The 16,178-nt window shown below is 35.4% G+C and overlaps 2 protein-coding genes across 2 annotated transcripts in view; both read right to left on the reverse strand.

Moving 5' to 3' along the window:
* LOC121728374 (fatty acid synthase-like) overlaps positions 1 to 16,178 on the reverse strand; it is a 125,531-nt gene that overhangs the window by 69,798 nt on the left and 39,555 nt on the right. The window lies entirely within an intron of this gene.
* Positions 650 to 9,787, reverse strand: LOC121728377 (fatty acid synthase-like). The gene is made up of 13 exons (XM_042116548.1): positions 9,702 to 9,787; positions 9,047 to 9,218; positions 8,856 to 8,968; positions 8,030 to 8,194; positions 7,374 to 7,546; positions 6,637 to 6,786; positions 5,303 to 5,506; positions 5,045 to 5,150; positions 4,357 to 4,522; positions 3,684 to 3,843; positions 3,399 to 3,546; positions 2,157 to 2,436; positions 650 to 1,245 (listed from the first exon to the last, which is right to left on the reverse strand). Exons 1-13 carry the CDS (start codon positions 9,717 to 9,719, stop codon positions 665 to 667), a joined length of 2,436 nt encoding a protein of 811 aa, XP_041972482.1. The 5' UTR covers positions 9,720 to 9,787; the 3' UTR covers positions 650 to 664.

The following is a 16,178-nucleotide window of genomic DNA, read 5'->3' on the forward strand; positions in this document are numbered from 1 at the left end:
TAATATGGCATGGCACTACTGTCGCGCACGTTCCGAATACATACATATTTCAATTTTTCATAGAACTCGGCACTCATTTAGATCTTCATCCTTTTTACGGCAAAGTCCATAGACAAGAATAATGTTTGTATGGAACTTGGCTCTCCATTTTTACATTTATGTTTTTGGTGGGATTTTTTTAAAGTATCATTCTTTATAACTCTTTTTTTAGTGGTAAATGGATTTAAATCAAAATTTAAAGATAACAGCGACCTTGGTAAGGAACATAACAAACCAACAAAAAATTTTTGAATGTATAAAATTACTTCTGGCCAAAGTGAAAATAAAAATAAGAATTTTCGAAAATCCTCTTCGTAATCGGCTTATTAGATATTTACGTAATTTTCCTAAAGACTTGTAAGCAATATCTATTAGAATATAAAATGTTTCTTAAGTAAGAATACAATAAAACATGTAGTCACTAGGAATCATAAAAATGAAATGTGCATACAAGCGATATCTAGGTTACAATAATTAGTAGACGTTATGCTTAATGAAAACAATATATTATTATTTCATACAACATTTCATTCAAAACGATACATAAAATAGTAAACTATAGAATTAGATAAAAAAGTATGATTGAAATTATTGTTAAAAGTCGACAATCAAAAGTTAAGAAAAGTTATTCTCCATCATTTGACATAAAGGTAGTAGCATTTACAAGGTAAGTTTCACAAAGGTTCCTGTTGTGGAAATCTCGCAAAATATCATCATCTAAGTGTCGATTAATAATTGCTGTACACATCAAATCCAGAAGAGCACACGATAATGGTGCCTTAAGTTGATATGTGATCATTTTCTTGCTTGAATAATCTTGGAAAGAAGAATCAACTCTGGTAAGATACCTTGGGCGCAAAGAAATGATCTGGGACCTTAGTTGTTTTGGTACAGGAGTGTATTGTAGCATTACCGCCAATCTTGAATATGCTGCTTTAATCAGTTCCTTTGTGAATTGTATCGGATGAGGGATCTTGCCAACGAGTCTGTGCAAACAAGCATTTATTTTTTCATCCCAAGTCAAGTTTTTGGTTAATATGTTGTCTAATTCATCAGTGTTGTCATTGGTTAACATTGAACATAATAAGTGCTTCAGAACAGCGACCTGCAGTTCTTCTTTGGTTTTGTACTCAATTAATTGATGTTTGAAATCCGCTAAGATTTCTGTAGGAGATCCACCAATACAAAAAACGGTTCCACTCAGCCCTAAAAATGAAAAAACAAATGAATTAAAATACAACTTAAAGTTGATCGAAATGAACTAGTACGATCATGACCAAGAACATGGTTTTGGTATATAATAGAATCTAAAAAGATAATAATATATTGAAAGGGTTTTTTACATATTTTGATCGGATAATAATTGTTACATCCTATGTTTGTCTCATGTTTATTTTCTTGTTATTTTATTCCTTTTTAGGGTTCCGTAATTTCCAAATAGCGAAAAACGGAACCCTTATAGATTCGTCATGTCTGTCTGTCTATCTGTCCGTCCGTCCGTATGTCACAGCCACTTTTCTCCGAAACTATAAGAGCTATACCTACTATTGAAACTTGGTAAGTAGATGTAGTTGTGAACCGCTGTAAGATTTTGATATAAAATTGGAAAAATTATAGAAAATTTTAGGGATCCCCATAGATACAACTGAAACAAAAAAAAAATTTTCATCTAACCTATGCGTGTGGGGTATCTATGGATAGGTCTTCAAAAATCATATTGAGGTTTCTAATATTATTTTTTTATAACCTGAATAGTTTGCGAGAGAGAATCTTCCAAAGTGGTAAAATGTGTCCCCCGTCCCCCCTCCCCCCTCCAACTTCTAAAGTAGGGGCATGATAAGTCTAAAAAAATATATGATGTAGGTACATTACTACAAAAACTACCAACAAAAATTGGTTCGAACGAAATCTAGCCAGTAGTTATTTTTATACGTCATAAATGGTAAACCCTAATTTAACTTTCATTAAATTAACTGAAATATGAAAATAAATCAAAAACCTCTTAATTTCATAAAAATAAACCTTATTTCTGCTGCGGAACCCTTCATGGGCGAGTCCAACTCGCACTTGGCCGGTTTTTAAAATATATATTTTCAATGATTTAACTATATACTTGCCATTTTCTTCTAATATAGCTGCCATTTCAAGAGCCACTAGAACTCCACTTTCGTAGCCGAGCAAATAGAATTTGTTCTTCAATACAGTTTTTTTCAGTAAAGTCTGTGCGTATCGGCTAGCGAGCTCTGTGACAGACTCGTGAGGGTAGCTTAAGCCTGGCTGCAGAACTAGCGCTGGAAGCTTGAGACTTTCACACATGATTTCAAACCGCGAGTGCAGCCCTTCTACCCCGGGAACTATGCATAGGTACGTCTGAGTTACATCAAATTCATCGTCGCGCTGTAAGAAACCGGTTTTACCGTTATTTTAAAATATTAATTTGGAATTGACGTTGTATGTACAAAACAATGTCCTATAGATGCATATGACGTGATTAATGGCTGCCATACATGCTACGATCTATCGGAGACTGTGGACTGTGCAGGTATGCCGCGGTGCAGGTAGACCGGAATGTGTATGGGAATAGACCTGTGCAGCTTTTTGAGCCTGCACAGTGCACAGGCGACCGGCACAAAATCAAAAATCAATTCTTTCGAGTGAAACCTGCCCAGGTATAACTGCACAGGTGATCTCTCCAGTAGACCGTAGCGTGTATGGCTTACATAAGTGTTCAGAATAAAGTATTTTAATGGAGGTTTTATGGAGTGCTACAAACATTCGTTGCAGCATCCAGTGTTCCTTAAGTTTCATTCTCGGGTCAATTCTTTATTCGTAAACGACAAGACCATGAACTCAAATATACCTAATAAGTATAACAAATTATGAATTAGATATTCTAAATTTTAGGCCAGATTGGACCAAGGAATTGTGCTGTCCCATACACACTTTATTCCCTCTTTTTAGTCCCTTAGTCATACAAACAACACAACACGCAAATTATAAGTTTAATTAGGTTGTGCTTTGATTGCATATTATTCAAGACAAAGGTTTTAATATAACTAGATATTATTCAATAGACTAGCTAACCCGGCAAAGGTTGTTTGGCCATAATATGGATAAATTGGTGGCAAATGATTATGATCGATAATTATTATAATAATTATTATAGTTGCACAGTGCACTGCAATTAATGCTAGTTGCAAATTAAAATACGAGTATGCCCAGATTGTCTTGTATTTTTTCATGTTACAATCGAACAAACGAATAGCTTAGAATTAATCATTATTGTAAGCACCCCATGACGAAACAAAGTGGAAACACAGCTGTCAGGCTGTGTGGTAGGCTACCTACATGCTACCTACCATAGATGAGCAAGTTGTCAAAGTCGGCAAAAATGTCATTTCTGCGGTCGCCAACAGGTCGTCGTGTATCACGGTCGAAAAATAGGAACCTAAGCCACTTGTTTCTTTAAAATCGTGGCCGAAGATTTCTTCTTCCAACTCCATGATCCTACAGAATTGCAATAGCTTAGTATAGAGCATTTCATATATGAGAAAAATTCAAAAAACAACATTATTATCATTAATTTATTAAAAACATTGACAGAGATCATATTAAGTAACTACAAACTGAAACAAGATACTTACGTCCTTATAGTCAGCATTTCAATATCTTCAACTTTCCAAGATATGTCATAAGCATCACATAAGTATCTCTGGGTAGCTAAAAGATTGGTTTGGTGTATCCCAAAGTCTTTTAAAGTTTTGTCCAGATTTTCCTTTTTGCCCGAGCTTTCTTTATCTATTCCTGAAAATTACACAAAGGCGAGCAGACGTTCAAAATTTGTTGATAAGTAATATTTGACAATAATTTTGACCTAAATAAAAAAAAATGTTAATTTTAAAACATAAAAAAATACACCAATGTATTTTTTTATGTTTTAAAATTAACATTTTTTTTTATTGTTCCTTAAGTTTATATCTGTTACAGTGATTATGTGATTATACTCGTAATATTATGTACTAGATGACGCCCGCAACTCCGTTGCGCCAAAACTCGTTTATCGCGCAGGAACCGTACATTTTTCCGGGATAAAAAGCATCCTATGTCCTTTCCCGGGACTCAAAGTATCTCCATGCCAAATTTCAGCAAAATCAGTTCAGCGGTTTGAGCGTGAAGAGGTTACAGACAGACAGACAGACAGACAGACAGACACACTTTCACATTTATAATATTAGTATGGATTTTATGTGATGACGAACAAATTCTTGTGATTTCTTAGTATGATTCAATTTCTAGTAATTTAAGTTCTTTAATTACCTGCAATTTTCATCAGCTGATGAAGGAAATAATTTTGCGGCTCCGCAGGAATGTGTGCTAAAATATTTTTGTCACTAGAATGAGCTGCTTGGACCACTGCGCTCTCCAAGGCATCAATAGCATTGTTGATGGACAATGTGTTGTTTGAAAACTCCTTCCCGTTAATCTAAATGAAAATCTTAAATAAGAATACTTACGTAGATATTTAATTAATTTTTAACTAAGTGTGAGGTGTTAGACTTAGCAGCTTTATATCATGTATGTTTTGCCCTAGTTTAGGATTCTTATTTCCCTCGTTTATTCTTAACGGGACATCGTCATCTAAATAATATCTGCATGTATGGCTGGTTTTATCGTTAAGCGTTTCGGCAGCACCGTTGGAGTGCCGCGCGTTCGGATATGAATGGGGGTAGTAGTAGCGTTTTAGACCGGTATAAATAGTCAGTACTCAAGATGCATCTCGGTCTCAAGACACGGTTCAGGCTCTGTGATTGGTTGGCTGTCAAAATTTGGACCAGTCATAGAGCCGAACCGCCTCTTGAGACCGAGGTCTGAGATGCATCTTGAGTACTGACTATTTATATCTTCCTTAAAGTCGCACGCTTGAGCAGTGCCGTTCGTCCATTCGTTTGATACAGCTTCGAAAGCGCGATATATATATTTTTTAATAGTGCAACTTTAAACTTACTGTTTTATTCATTGGTATTGTAATGTTGATAATCTTATCTTGTAGCGGGCTGAATCTAGTGATTTGCTTGTTTTTGAAAGCATTATCATTCACTAGTGCAAAGTATCTAAAATTAAAAGAAAACTTTAAAACTTTGTCTGTCGTAGAGCAAACTCTGATTGTATTCACGTCAAAAAGCTTATTAATTAATATAAAATTAACTCTGTAGCGCAATTGCAAAAGATTCAATATTCAGAAATAAATTAAAAAGTTACCAACTTTAAAGAATGACATAATCTATGTATGATTGTACATAATTTTTCAACAATTATGTTAATATTATCGGCTTCCTCGTCCGAAGTGATCAGGAACACGGTTTCAACTGGACTGCCCTTGCATTGTTGGATACAAGTCAACCAGCTTGACTCCTTCCAAATGTTTTCGTTTATGATTTGTACTTCTACACCATATTTACTCCAAGATCTAAATAATTAAAATTAAATTAAGAAATCAAAAAAACAGTCCCCGATTCACCAAATTTTTCAGCACTGAGCGGACTGATGATGATAAACTATAGATAGGAACACTCTCAATAGTGTCAGCTTTCAAACAAAAAACAAGATCAAAATTGGTCCAATCGATGCTATGATGCCACGGATAGAGAGAATGTAGAGACTAGACTCCCCTTTTTTATCGGGGATAAAAAATGAAGGATATAATATAATATAAGCACATTCAAACAAACTGTCAAAGTCTTCACATTTATCTATACTTATTAATATTATAAAGCGGTAGAGTTTGTTTGTTTGTTTGAACGCGGTAATCTCAGGAACTACTGGTCCGATTTGAAAAAGTGTTCAGTTGTTTTCAGTGTTAGATTAAATGTCACAATGTCATAGGGCTCGTCTAACTTAAAATGACGCGCCCCTCCCTTGTATTCACAGTACAAAATTTTTCATTTACAATTTATCGATCGTCTATCCAGGAGTAGTACACACTAAGCTTGCTCAGTCTAACTCGCGAGTGGTTCATCACTTATTTCTTTGTCGCCTTTACATGCTGTATTTCACCTGTCATTGGAAGTCATTTGACCTAATAGTTACTATTGTTTGTATTTTATTGAATGTGTGAGATGATATTCTGTTGGTGAATCGAAATAAATAAATAAATTTACATCAACAAGTGGTGAGGCGCGTCATTTTAAATTAGACAAGCTTTACCATAGTATCACAATAGACATAACTACCAGTAGTTCGACTGCAAAGAACCGGACAGGTTTCAATATCTGTCAAATTCGTCGGGTTTCACTAGGATTATGAACGGATTGTGCCTCGCGCTGGCTGATATAATTTATTTTTAAATATTTAAAATAAAGATTTCAGAATTGGATTCTGACAATTTTAATCGCATGTGCCAAAACACAAACAACAATACGACCAAAGAGGAACACGTCCATCGAATATGTCATATTTTTAAATTCGTAGGTAACAAGTTAACAACCCTAGCGACAATTTTCGTCATAATACGTCAAATTTAAAAATTTCTACATCAGTTCTAAGTCGGCATACTCTATCATTCTGTCTACTCTGATAGTATTATGAGAATAATTTTACCTTAATTGGATGTGCACACATTTTGATGGATCTTTTAAAAGTAGAACAATCTTTTTAGCACCTTGTTTTATAAGCCTTTCTGCTGTTTTTAAAGCAAACATTTCGTTATTTGAAAACAGTAACTGCCAAGAAGATGGTGAGAAAGATAATCTGGAAAACATAATCAAAATTATTTATGGCACTTACAAAGTAATTCTAAAAACTTCTTTTTTATGAAATAAGGGATCAAACGAGCAAACGGGTCACCTGATGGAAAGCAACTTCCGTGGACACTCGCAGCATCAGAAGAGCTGCAGCAGGTGCGTTGCCGGCCTTTTAAGAGGGAATAGGGTAATAGGGGACGGTAGGGAAGGGAATAGGGGAGGGTAGGGAAGGAAATAGGGGAGGGTAGGGAAGGGAAAAATGTAGGGGATTGGGCCTCCGGTAAACTCACTCACTCGGCGAAACATAGCGCAAGCGCTGTTTCAAGCCGGTTTTCTGTAGGCCTGTGGTATTTCTCCGGTTGCGCCGGCCCATTTGTGCTGAAGCATGGCTCTCCCACGTCAATAAAGCTACATTTAAAGCTTATAATACTAGAGGTATTATTATAATATGTTAAACTTGTTCAATTGGTAATGGATTGCTATTAATCTCTACTCAATTTTACTGTCAAGGTACGACGGATCATGACAAATTATTATCTATAGATATTTTAACATATATACCTATAAATAATTATACATATTGTTAAATATAACCTGGGTAATATATTCAAAGTGAGATGCTGCAAGTACAATAGAACTCGGCCTCTATTAAGTCCAGTCGCCTGCATATGAAAAGCTCGTGATACATCGTGGGCACCGAATATAATGCGAGATAACGGTCTGACAATGCCTTCTTGTATGCTTTTGATCATCATTGTCCGTAGGTACTGTAAAGTCACAACACTTATAATCATAGAATTGAGCATAAGCATTAAGCATTCTAATGCTAAGTACTCACATACGGTTTTGCTCAATAGTTTTACTCGAAATCGAGCAAAAACCACCGTGTGGACCGTAAAACTCACAGCTCGAAGGCTCGCATGGAGCCAGTTTGAAGGCTCGAATCGAGCCGGCTTGACAAATTTTTTGACACAGTCTCTTCCTTAGTTTTTATTATTCGTAGCTAATTTCCTTCGAACTGGAGTAAAACTATCGAGCAATGCTGAATGTGTGGACGAAAGCCCGAGCCGTGGTTTTTACTCTACGTGATTGCTCGATCGAGCAAAACCGTATGTGAGTACTTACACTAAGATGTGAAATTTGATTGAAATTGATTAAAATAAAATATTATTATTCATTAAAGGCATACAATTAATAATTCATATAAATAAGGTAATGAGACTGTAATTTCTTACAATAAAAACGCTTACCTTCACTTCTTCAACGAATTCTGGTTTGAATAAGGTTGCAAAATCTACTGTAACATATTGTCTTTCCAAGTTCAAGCTGTGCAAGCCAAACTTATAATCTTCACGATTTTGAATTTGTGTAGTATCAATCACAAATCCGGTGTATGCACAGCATTTGAAACATATCTGGAAAAGTTTATGTGTAATGATAAATAATCTACTGCACACTTTTTGTTGATTGTGGTTTTGTCGGATTACTGAAGTGAAAACTTCTTTAGCGGCGCTGAGCACTTTTGTGGGATGGGTAAAGACTGTGAAACTCGCGTCAGATTCTCGTGCTGATCGAAAAACCGTAAGACGGTTGGAGAGTAGTGTTGTAACATCCAAATCGATTAATCGAACAATCGATTGTTTTTTTTCGACTGTCGATATTTTTAAAAAAAAAAATCGATTTTCATAAAAAATGGGTTAAAAGTTTAATCGATTGTAAGGGTTTCGATTAATTTAAAAAAACGATTTTTTAAAAATCGATTTTCATAAAAAATGGGTTAAAAAAAATAATGCACAACGTTAATAATCAAGTTTTCACTTCTACCGGCACTCCCGGAGTGCAACTCGTCTTTTTTATTTTTATTAACTTTGTCAGCATTAGTATAGTTTGTGCTTGTGGCTTGAGTTTTTTTTCTTCTTGTATAAGGACTTACGGTAGTTGTTTGTCTGTGAAATGTTTTCAAATCGCCATTGGCTCACTGGCCATTACCCATACTGATGTGGACCTAAGTGCTACAAATTTCTAATACTTACCATCAAGTTTTAGTGATACTTTAACAAGTAACTTTATACTTACGTTTTTGAGGTACCCTTTAGTACAGGTTACTACAGTCCTACATCCTTTTCCATTTGTTGCATCAAGAACCATGTCACAAAAAGTAACATCACGTGAATTTCCTATATATTCACCTGAAAAGAAAGTTTAAAATGGTTTTTATTTACACATTTTGTTACAACAGGATATATCTAGGAATAAATTAAACTTACTTTTAAGTTTCGGGAATAATTTACGTAAGAATTGTTTTTTGGCATTATTGCTGACAGTCGTAAATACTTCACAGCCATGTGCCAGTGCTATACTTATGAGTGCTTGTCCTAGAGCCCCGGCTCCTCCGTGGATTAAGACAGGAGCATTAATTCTCAAGCTAGACTTAATAAACTGAAAAATAAGTATTCATTTTATTTATATTACATTTAGGCATCGTTTTTATGTTTGCAAAATATTCATAAATTAAAGTTAACAAAAAATCTGTGAGAAATGTTCAATGTCATTATTTGTATTTAGAAGTAATAAATTAATAGAATAACTCAAAATAACATTATATTATAATGAAGTCTATTATCAATTTTTTAACTCAAAGGTGACTGACTGATTGACATAGTGATCTATCAACGCACAGCCCAAACCACTGGACGGATCGGGCTGAAATTTGGCATGCAGGTAGATATTATGACGCAGGCATCCGCTAAGAAAGGATTTTGATAAATTCTAACCCCAAAGGGTTCAAATAGGGGATGAAAGTTTGTATATAATAATACTTCTTAACGCGAGCGAAGCCGCGGGCAAAAGCTCGTATTTTATATGAATCATCATTTCAATGTAATTTAAAAAATATCAATAGGTACACGAAATTTTTCTTACAAGAATATAGAAGGCCATAGAGTATGCCAGTGGTACCGTGGCCGCCTCTTCTAAGCTCCAATGATCAGGAACCGGCCAGAGCAAGTCTGAATAAAATAAAATAAAAATAAAAATTGTTTTATTTCTGAATAAATTTGAATCAAATATTTTCAGAATGTTGAACTACATGTTGCCTACCACCGGTTCGGGAACTAACCCGGCGAGAAGAACCGGCGTAAGAAACTCGCACGGGGCCACTTTTTAGTAAAAAAGTGGAAAATTTGTCTTTTAAAAAAATAAAATTTACAATGTAAATAACTTAATCTATACAATATGAATACACAATTGTAAGTCACATATAATAAATGTAGAAGCAGCCTTGCAAGCAGCCATCCTACTCCCAAGATGTGCTATCGTTTAGGAAATCTTTGACCGTATAGTAGGCTTTGGCACACAAACGTTCTTTAATTACTTTTTTAAATTTATTAATTGATAGATTTTGAACGTTTTCCGGGATTTTATTGTAAAGGCGTATACATTGACCTTTAAAAGATTTACTTATTTTGCTAAGTCTGATCACTGGTATTTCCAGCTTGTGCCTATTTCTAGTGTTTCTACCGTGACTATCACTTTTAGTTTTAAATTTAGTTAAATTCTTTCTAACATACAATACATTATCCAAAATGTATTGAGAAGCAACAGTTAGAATACCAATTTCTTTAAACTTTTCTCTCAGAGATTCAAAAGCTGACATTTTATAAATTGAGCGTATAGCTCGCTTCTGCAGCACAAAAATTGTATTGATGTCGGCAGCGTTTCCCCATAAAAGGATACCATAAGACATTCTACTGTGAAAATAACTAAAATAAACTAGTCTTGCCGTGTCTTCATCAGAAATTTCCCTAATTTTTCTGACTGCATATGCTGCAGAACTGAGCTTACCTGCAAGATTAGCAATATGAGGACCCCACTGTAATTTACTATCTAATGTAATGCCTAAGAATACAGTGGAGTCCACCAAATTCATTTTCTCATCAGAATGGGATCTTAATCGTGAAGCGATAGTATCGCTTTGCACGACACCCATTACCCTTGTGCCGCTAAAACATATTGTGTGTCATATTATGCATATTTGATTATTAAAGCTGATATCAGCAGTCTATGATAATTCATTATTATGAACCAGTTTACAAAACGAATTTTGACAAAGCTTAGATGTGATAAATACGAAATCATCATAAGACTAATACTGTTATCGTGCAAAGTATATTTTGTCTGCTGCTTTAATTTAAATATCCAATAATATAATACTATTCGTTGAACGAAAATTTTGAATCAGTATCTAAAGTTTATAAAATCGTAGTAGGTAAAGAAAATAAAATAACTCAAATTTCTTGAATTATAATAAAACAAAGTAATCTTTTGTATGTACCTTTTTGTTATTCCGCTAAAATCAAACAAATCATTCGTTTGAACACTTTCTTTATTTAAATAATTATTAATTTTCGGAACCCAATTGGGTTCCGAAAATTTCTTTACCAAAGCAGTGTTTACTCCGACATAGCAAACCTAAAATTAGAAAATAATAGATTTAACTACATTATTCCGGTCAAAAAAGAATAGATACGATTTTAAAAATTACCTTAACATCAACATTAGATTCTATTTCACTTGTAGATTTTACCCAAACTAAAGAATTAAGATCTCCTGGAGAAGTTGCTGTGAGTATGCCGTCATCTTCTGAGCTCAGTACATTGTCTAAGGGCAAATAATATTCTCCGTTCAATGTTTTCTAAAAAATTATCAATGTTTTAGTAAAAAGTTTCACTCGAAATCAAAATATTAACTGATTAATGTTTTACCGTTGGAGGAATATCTTGTGATGAACGTGTTACTAAAGATCCTAGGGGATCTAGTGAAGTAGGTCTCCAAATAGCCAAATACAATTTTGCATCGTCTACATTGTATTCGCTGACTATAAAGTATAAATCAGAGCATTGACGACTTGATAAATTTTCGGTTTGCTTATTGACGAAGAAAGAATTTTGTGGTAATATACTGTATAGAGTCTGAAGTAACTGCAACAATAATAATAAAAACATTTATTTTCAAAGCCATCATTGTAGCTCGTCAGTATAAATTACAGATTACCTTCACTTACCTCTGGATCACTTAGCAAATCGGAAAGTAATAATAAGTCAACAGTTGACGAAAATTCTCTATAATTCTCATCTAAGATGTTAGCTCTCTTCATTTGTAAATAATTTACTTTTATATCGGGTATTATATTTATGACATCTTCAACAATTTTATTGAACTCTGAATAATCCTTATATTTTTTAGGAATTTCAAAAACATTTACTTCTCTTTTCATAACATTATCTGCCACAACTTGTAAGAATAGACTAATTGCATTTTTTTCCTGTGAATTGAAAAAAATATAAAATGATTATACATTGCAGCTAGTTAAAAGTGTATTTGAGATTTTTATATCAAACCTTTGAAATATATTTACAATAAACACGTGTACTTTAAATATTATATTTTTATGTCATGTTCAAATAGGCTTTATGATTTAACATACACTACAGTTATGATTTCAAAAATATTGAACGAATGATTGGGGGTATAATATAATTATTTAAAAATCTTACAGCTGAAACATTCGTAGGAAAAAACGGTGCTTGAGTTAGTTTGCTTAAAACAACGCTTGTCTCTTCAATAACAGGTAAATCAACAAACTTTACACCCTCTACAACTACTCCCCCACAACTGAAAAACAAGAGAAAATACTAATCTCATTTTTTTTTAATGAAATAAGGGGGCAAACGAGCAAACGGGTCACCTGATGGAAAGCAACTTCCGTCGCCCATGGACACTCGCAGCATCAGAAGAGCTGCTGGCAGGTGCGTTGCCGGCCTTTTAAGAGGGAATAGGGTAATAGGGGAGGGTAGGGATGGGAAGGGAATAGGGGAGGGTAGGGAAGGGAATAGGGTAGGGGATTGGGCCTCCGGTAAACTCACTCACTCGGCGAAACACAGCGCTAGCGCTGTTTCACGCCGGTTTTCGGTGAGAACGTGGTATTTCTCCGGTCGAGCCGGCCCATTTGTGCCGAAGCATGGTATGGCATGGCCCACGTATAATTCACGTTCATTTCATCATTTACAGTTTAAATACGCGATATAGGACTATTTTATGAATTTGCATATTTGCAGCAAACAGTCTTAGATAATGATCGAAGCAAACAGTATATAGCCTAGTAAACGAATGATTCTGCTTGGAAAAGTCGAAAGCAGAAATTTTGACTTTGGTACCTTGTTTAGACTAGTTAGGAGATAAACATACAAAAAGTCCTGACCCCTCCGAGGTGAGCTCGAGGGAGGGGGGGGGGGTAAAGAAGGTCCCGTTTTTTTGGAGCTCTAAACAAAGTACCAAAGTTACAATTTCTGCTTTCGACTTTTCCAAGCAGACCCCCATTTTGGGCATTCGTTTACTAGGCTAATATTATTCTGTTTTATGTCTTTATTGTATATGTCGCAGCCGACTGGTTTAAACAGCCGTTTAATCAAACAGCTAGCCCTTTGACTGAACAACGCCATTCAATCACACGTCTAGCTTTTATATTGAATATTTTACTCGCTTAAAACGTTCAACACTACAGCTGATTCAGTGTTTGTTGGTGTTTGTCGTTGTTTTTCGGAAAGAAAGTAGTTAATAAAAGTTACAAGTGTTATTAAAGAGACAAAAATTGTAGAGGCACATACGAGTGAATCAAAATTTCAACAAATATTCGAGGAGAAATTACGGGATTATGAAATGGATGGACGCAGCAGATCGGAAAGGGGGGTTCGGGGTCAGAGCCTCCCGTCAAAACAAAAACAAACACAATCCAGAAAGTCCAAAAGTAGGTTAGGTTAGAACTGTGACTGTGCTGCGGCAGCAGCCGGCGACCGCCACAAAACACGCCTCAGAATTTTTTATTTTTACTTATTACATTAAACTTTTGGTTACCCCTTAAACTTAATCCGAGAATAATCTTTCTATAAAATACAAAAAGTTTTCCTATTCTCCTAAATTACATAATATTAAGCTAATGGTCGCCCTAGTTAATTTGCCATTAAACCAGTTGGCTAAGCGTCGTCTAGCTGTAGTGTTGAACGTTGTAGTCAACAAATCGGCTAAACGACGTATAGCCGTGTGATTGAATGGCGTTGTTCACTCAAAGGCCTAGCTGTTTGATTGAACGGCTATTTAAGCCAGTCGGCTGCGACATATATATTTTTAAAATTTCAATACTATTGAATAATATTTCAATAGTTATCGGCACGTTCAAACGGAGAAAACATAAGTAATTGGGAAACTATGTGATGACAAGAAAATGAAAAACTTTATATCCTTGGAAGAAAAATTATTTAACTAATAATATCCATACGAACAAACTGTGATAGTGCACTAATTACTTAAATGAGTGCACTATCACAGTGAAAACTGCAAGAAAACTGGCATATTTGGACAAGATGATTGGGTATATTGTATATTATGAAATAATGTGAAAATAAACCTAATATTTTTAATTGTAAATTACTGTTGTACTTATTACTGAAATATGCACAGACATGACTTGTTAACAGTTATTACTTATTACCAATATAGTCGAATATAATAAAAATCGAAACTTACATAGTGCTGTCATATACTTCTAAGATATTTGCATCCATTAACAACAATCCATTCTTGTTTGCCGGTTCAATTATTTTACTATGTTTTTCCACGTCGATTACTAACTTTTTTATAAAATTTAATTTAGAGACTGTGTCATGGTTCCGCTTTAAAATATTCAGTTGGAATATACCATCTAAGAATGTCACCCAGTTTTCTTTCCACTCTATTTGAGCCTCAGATAAAGATTCATTAATACTGTGTATGTACGCTCCCTCTCTATGTCCTCCGTATCTGATAGAGAGGCGGTGACCCAGTGACCCAGATATTTAACTCGGTCGACTATTCTCAGCTGCACACCGCCAAGAGTCACAGGAGGTACACTTCTGCGACTCCTGTCAGCGCCTGCATTAAAAACCATAAATTCGCTTTTATTAGCGTTATACCTGAGCCCATGTTCCACCGCATACTCTTCACAGACACGGAGAAGCCTGCGTAACGCACTGATCGATGGGCTCAACAGCACCATATCGTCCGCATAACTTATATTATTGATACAGACGCCGTCAACGTGACATCCTATGTAGGTGCTGTTGAGCTCACCTATCAGCCGATTCATGTACAGGTTAAAGAGGCGGGGCGAGCTTATCCCCCCCTGTCTCGTCCCACACTCCAACCCGTACACCTCAGAAAACACTCCAGCCCATTTTACACTATTTTTCTGATGACCGTACCAGTACTGAAAGAGTCCAATCAGTTCCTTGGGCAGATTGGTTTCGTCGCCAAGTTTTTGCCACAATTTGTCATATGACATTAAATCGAATGCCTTCGACAGGTCCAGGAAGCAAGCGTATACCGGCGTTTTCCTGGATGTGTAGTACTGCACAGTCTGCTTAAGACAATAAATGGCACTTTCAGTGGACAGGCCCGGCTGGAACCCAAATTGAGAATCGTTTATATCTGTATGCAGTTCCAGCCTTTTGTCAAGCAGACTGTCCAGTACCTTGGCAGTCACAGTAGCCAGTGATATCGGCCTGTAATTGGACAGGTCGGAGGCATCCCCCGTCTTATTTTTTATAATAGGCACAACAACTGTAGACATCAACGTCTGCGGCAGATATTGATGACTCACACACAAATTAAAAAGCATAGCAAGTATTCGCGGCAAGTGCACCCCAGCATATCTCAAGTGCTCGACACTGAGACTATCGTGTCCCGGAGACTTGCCTCGACGCATTTTTTTAATAATAGAAGCAACCTCTTTAGCACTGAATCTAACCTTTACTTCCTCGTCGGCACTATGTAGAACTCCTACTGCATTTCTAATCCATACTATCCATACTAATATTATAAATGCGAAAGTATCTCTGTCTGTCTGTCTGTCTGTCTGTCTGTTTGTCTTGCTTTCACGCCAAAACTACTGAACCGATTGCAATGAAATTTTGTATACAGTTATTCTAGAGTCTGAGAAAGGACATAGGCTACATTTTGATGTGGGAAAATATCTTATTTCCATGAAAATATCGATGAAAATGAATTCGCATTGCGCGTGGCCAGCGCTCATCCCGGGGGTCCTGGGTTCGAGTCCCGCAGGCGGAACAAAAAGTTTTCAATGTTCCTGGGTCTTGGATGTGTATTAAAATAAAATTTCAAAAATCTTAAATATATTTTATGTATAATATTATAAAAAATCCAGAAATATATCGATGGAATGAACATTTTAGTTCTTAGACGATTCAACAGATGGCGTTTTATTTTTTACTTTATTGTAACATAGAACTAATCATACTTATTAGTTAGTATGTTTTTGTTTATAGTTTTTAATACGTTAAAATATTA

The sequence above is a fragment of the Aricia agestis genome, chromosome 6 (assembly GCF_905147365.1).
Source record: "Aricia agestis chromosome 6, ilAriAges1.1, whole genome shotgun sequence".
Taxonomy (NCBI): domain Eukaryota; kingdom Metazoa; phylum Arthropoda; class Insecta; order Lepidoptera; family Lycaenidae; genus Aricia; species Aricia agestis.